This window comes from Nicotiana attenuata, chromosome 12 (genome assembly GCF_001879085.1).
Source record: "Nicotiana attenuata strain UT chromosome 12, NIATTr2, whole genome shotgun sequence".
Classification (NCBI taxonomy): domain Eukaryota; kingdom Viridiplantae; phylum Streptophyta; class Magnoliopsida; order Solanales; family Solanaceae; genus Nicotiana; species Nicotiana attenuata.
In genome coordinates this window covers 42,620,893-42,624,582 of record NC_032000.1, presented here as the reverse complement: position 1 = coordinate 42,624,582, position 3,690 = coordinate 42,620,893, and the positions used below count along the sequence as shown (strand labels likewise).

The following is a 3,690-nucleotide window of genomic DNA, read 5'->3' as shown; positions in this document are numbered from 1 at the left end:
TTAGTTTGTGGAGAAATGAAGACTGGCCAAGGGATTGTTCAAAGTTGCAATGAAAAGAGGGGGGGGGGGTAGGGGGTTGTAAAGAAGAAGATAACAGAGGGGGTTACAGGAGGGATGATTTAGGATTTAAGATGTTTTTATTTTTTTATTTTTTTGTCTTTTATTTACTTTTTCTTTTTCTTATTCAGATTTAATATTTTTAATTTAAATATAGTTTTTCGAGTGACGCTCTTTTTCTGCGTGATTAGCACGCACTTTGACCACGTCAGATGTGCTACCGCCACATAAGTATAGTCAACGGTCAGAGGTGTTCACTTATAAGTAATCAGTTGAGTTGAGGTATTAAAATGGGAAAATTGAAAGTTCATGTATCGGCTTTAAAATCCGGTGCAAGTTTAAGTGGCCCAGAAGCCATTATGCCATTTCAAAATATAATAAGTGTATTGACGATTAAGTCATATTACGGTGAGTTTAATGTAATTTACCACGTGAAAAGTACCAACTATCCGCTCTGTCTCAATTTTTTTATTTTATTTCTCTTTTAAGAAAGTTTGGACCATTTTATCCTTATTTATGCCTTAAGATATAATTCTTCTTTATTGAGTATTTACTCTACTTACGTGCTATTTTTATCTTCAAGCATAATTAATATTAACGGTAAAATTGGAAAAAAAATAATTTTTTGTTAAACTTATGAAGTGATAAATAATTTGAGATAATTATTTTTAAATATTAGGACAATTAAAAAAAAAGGGTGTGTGGGGGGGTGTTAGGGAGGGGGGGGGGGGATTGAACTTTTAAACTGGAGACGTAAAACCAAATCTTTTTCCTCCTCCTCCTAGGGTTTTAGAATTTTAAAGTACTCCATCTTTGTATCTAACGCTTAACTAAAACCCTATTATCCTCTTTGTATCTAAGGCGTAGTTAAAATACCTGTCATAAGAAGCCATCGTTTCTTCGCCAACTGCAGAGAAAGGAACAAAGCAGCTCCAATATACAATCAGAGGTATCAATTCCACAACCTGCTCTGTACAGCTCTAATTGCACCATAATCAAACCGTCTTTTGCTGAACAATTGTTCATTAATGTGATCCTTCCAATATATTTGTGCAAAAAATGAAAGACCCATGAAATTTTCGTGGACGCTTGTTCATTTGCATAAGCTTTATAAGCTAAAAAACATATTTTTTTTCTTCGGTCCAGAAATCAGAGTCTATTGTTTGCTAACTTGAGATGCTAATTCGAAAAATCCGCAAAAGTGTATCTTGGAAAATGATATCTCAGCTCAATCACCTATTTATTTCTCCTATTTATGAAAAGGGTTCTAATTCTCATAGTCCCCAGAATTTTTCGTCTTTGAATATTAGATGCTTTCGTAGTTCACATAATCCTAAGGTATCTGTTCCCGAATCGACAACTCAGACACCCATTTCCGTTGCTGTCAATAAAATGTCGCGGGTTACAAGAACTGATGCACAAGCAGCTCTCTTTGATTACTTGCATTGTACAAGAGGGTTTAATTATGTGGATGCCGAACATATTAGCAAGAACTCGCCTCATTTTCTTCAAAGCTTGCTATCCAAGGTTGATAATGATCAAGACATAACGAGGGCGTTGACACGTTTCTTTAGATACCATCCTATTAATGAGTTTGAGCCGTTTTTGGAAAGCTTGGGGTTGAGCCAATCCAAGCTTACATCTATGCTTCCGCGAAATTTGATATTTTTGAGTGATGACAGTGTCTTGCTTGATAATTATCATGTTCTTTGTGATTACGGCATTCCTCGTGTTAAAATGGGGAAGATCTATAAGGAAGCGACTGAGATATTCAGATATGACTATGGAGTCTTGGATATGAAATTGAAGGCTTATGAGAAATTAGGTTTGAGCAGATCAACGGTTATAAAGTTAGTGACTTGTTCGCCTACTCTTTTGCTTGGTGAGATGAATAGCGAACTTATTAAGGTTCTTGAGAAATTGAAAATCTTAGGTTTTGAAAATGATTGGATTGGAGGATACTTATCCAACAGGCACTCCTACAATTGGGGTAGAATGCTTCACACATTGCATTTTCTCAATGAAGTAGGATATAGTGATGAAAAGATGGCGGCTTTGTTTAAGATGAACCCTGCATTCTTATTTGAAGGCTCTGGGAAACGAATTTATGTATTGGTTGGGCAATTACTGAAGTTGGGTCTTAAAATGAGTGACATATACTCACTATTCTGTCAAAATCCTAATATTCTATCTCTCAAATGTGCTAAAAATCTCTGGCAGGCACTGTACTTCTTGTTGGAGATAGGATTAGAGACCGAAATTATTGCAAATATTGTATCTACACATATACAACTTCTGGGGTCACATTCTCTGAAGGGACCAAAGACCGTTTTGAGGGGCTTCAAGGGCGACAAGTGTCGTTTATGTGAAACTATAAAAGAGGATCCTTTGAACTTATTCAGATTAGCCTCAAAATCAAAAGTTAGCTTGGAGCAGATGACTTCCCAGAACCCAGGAAAATTATTTGAGAAAACTACTTTCTTGTTGAGAGTAGGTTACTTAGAAAATTCAGATGAGATGGCAAAAGCTTTAAAGCAGTTCCGTGGACGAGGAGACCAGTTACAAGAGAGGTTTGATTGCCTAGTAAATGCTGGTCTGGACTGCAATGTTGTAATTAATATGATTAAACAGGCTCCCACGGCGCTGAACCAGAGCAAAAATGTGCTTGAGAAGAAAATGGATCTACTGAAAACATATTTAGGTTATCCAGTGGAATCGATTGCGTCATTTCCATCTTACCTCTGCTATGATGTTGACAGAGTCCATCTTCGGTTTTCAATGTATGCATGGCTGAAGCAAAAGGGTGCTGCAAAACCAAGATTGTCAGTGAGCACTCTTCTTGCTTGTTCAGATGCCCGCTTTGTAAAATATTTTGTTGACATACATCCAGAAGGTCCAGCAATGTGGGAAAATTTAAAAAGTTCACTTCAATCCAGCTAAGATTATTTTCCATATCAGTTTTGATGAATAAAGTTACCATTTTTACCCCAAGCTGCTATAAGTTTCTAGTTCTAATTGATTATTTAAATCTCCCACCTTTAATTGGTTTGTCTATGCTCTTTTTTTCTTTAATATGTCTCTTGTTAGGAGACACACATCACTCACCTATACTTTGAAGCATCAGAAGGGGGGATTGCTTGATTTTAGTCTGCTCTCGTTCTGTTGAAGAACTTTTCATCCCACTTGCTACTCCCATCACAGCCCCTTCTCTTCATGCTTTAGACGAGGGAACTCTAGATATTTAGGTACTTTCTGACCGGACAAGGAGGTGTCATGTACGCACTAGACTTGTAAAATAATAGATCTGATGTCTGATAAGCCTTAGTAGGTAGAGTTACCTGGTACCTTTGTTGGTGGGAGGTAGTGGGTGCCAATGGATTAGTCAAGGTGCGGACAAGTTTGGCTTGGGCACCAAAATTATTGAAAAAATCCAACGACCCCCCCCCCCCCCCCCCCCTAAAAAAAAATAATTAAAGTATGACTATGATTTTGGGTGCAATCCCTTGTCGTCCATCAGAGGGGAAGTCAAAAGACCTGTATAGGAGGTTTCTCGATTTTCTCAATTTTCTTATCTTTTTTTTCCTAGTCAAGTTTCTTATCCTGAATAAGGCTCAAGAATCTCTTTCCCAAGTG

At 37.2% G+C, this 3,690-nt stretch overlaps 1 protein-coding gene across 1 annotated transcript; it reads left to right on the top strand.

The window, feature by feature from the left end:
- On the top strand, window positions 848-3,048 carry LOC109235616 (transcription termination factor MTEF18, mitochondrial). Its single transcript, XM_019401797.1, has one exon. The coding sequence runs from the start codon at window positions 1,234-1,236 to the stop codon at window positions 2,995-2,997; it is 1,764 nt and encodes a 587-aa protein (XP_019257342.1). The 5' UTR covers window positions 848-1,233; the 3' UTR covers window positions 2,998-3,048.

What these genes read in the sequence shown, in the direction of transcription:
- LOC109235616 (XM_019401797.1), top strand. Translation starts at nt 1,234, where the DNA reads ATGCTAATTCGAAAAATCCGCAAAAGTGTATCTTGGAAAATGATATCT.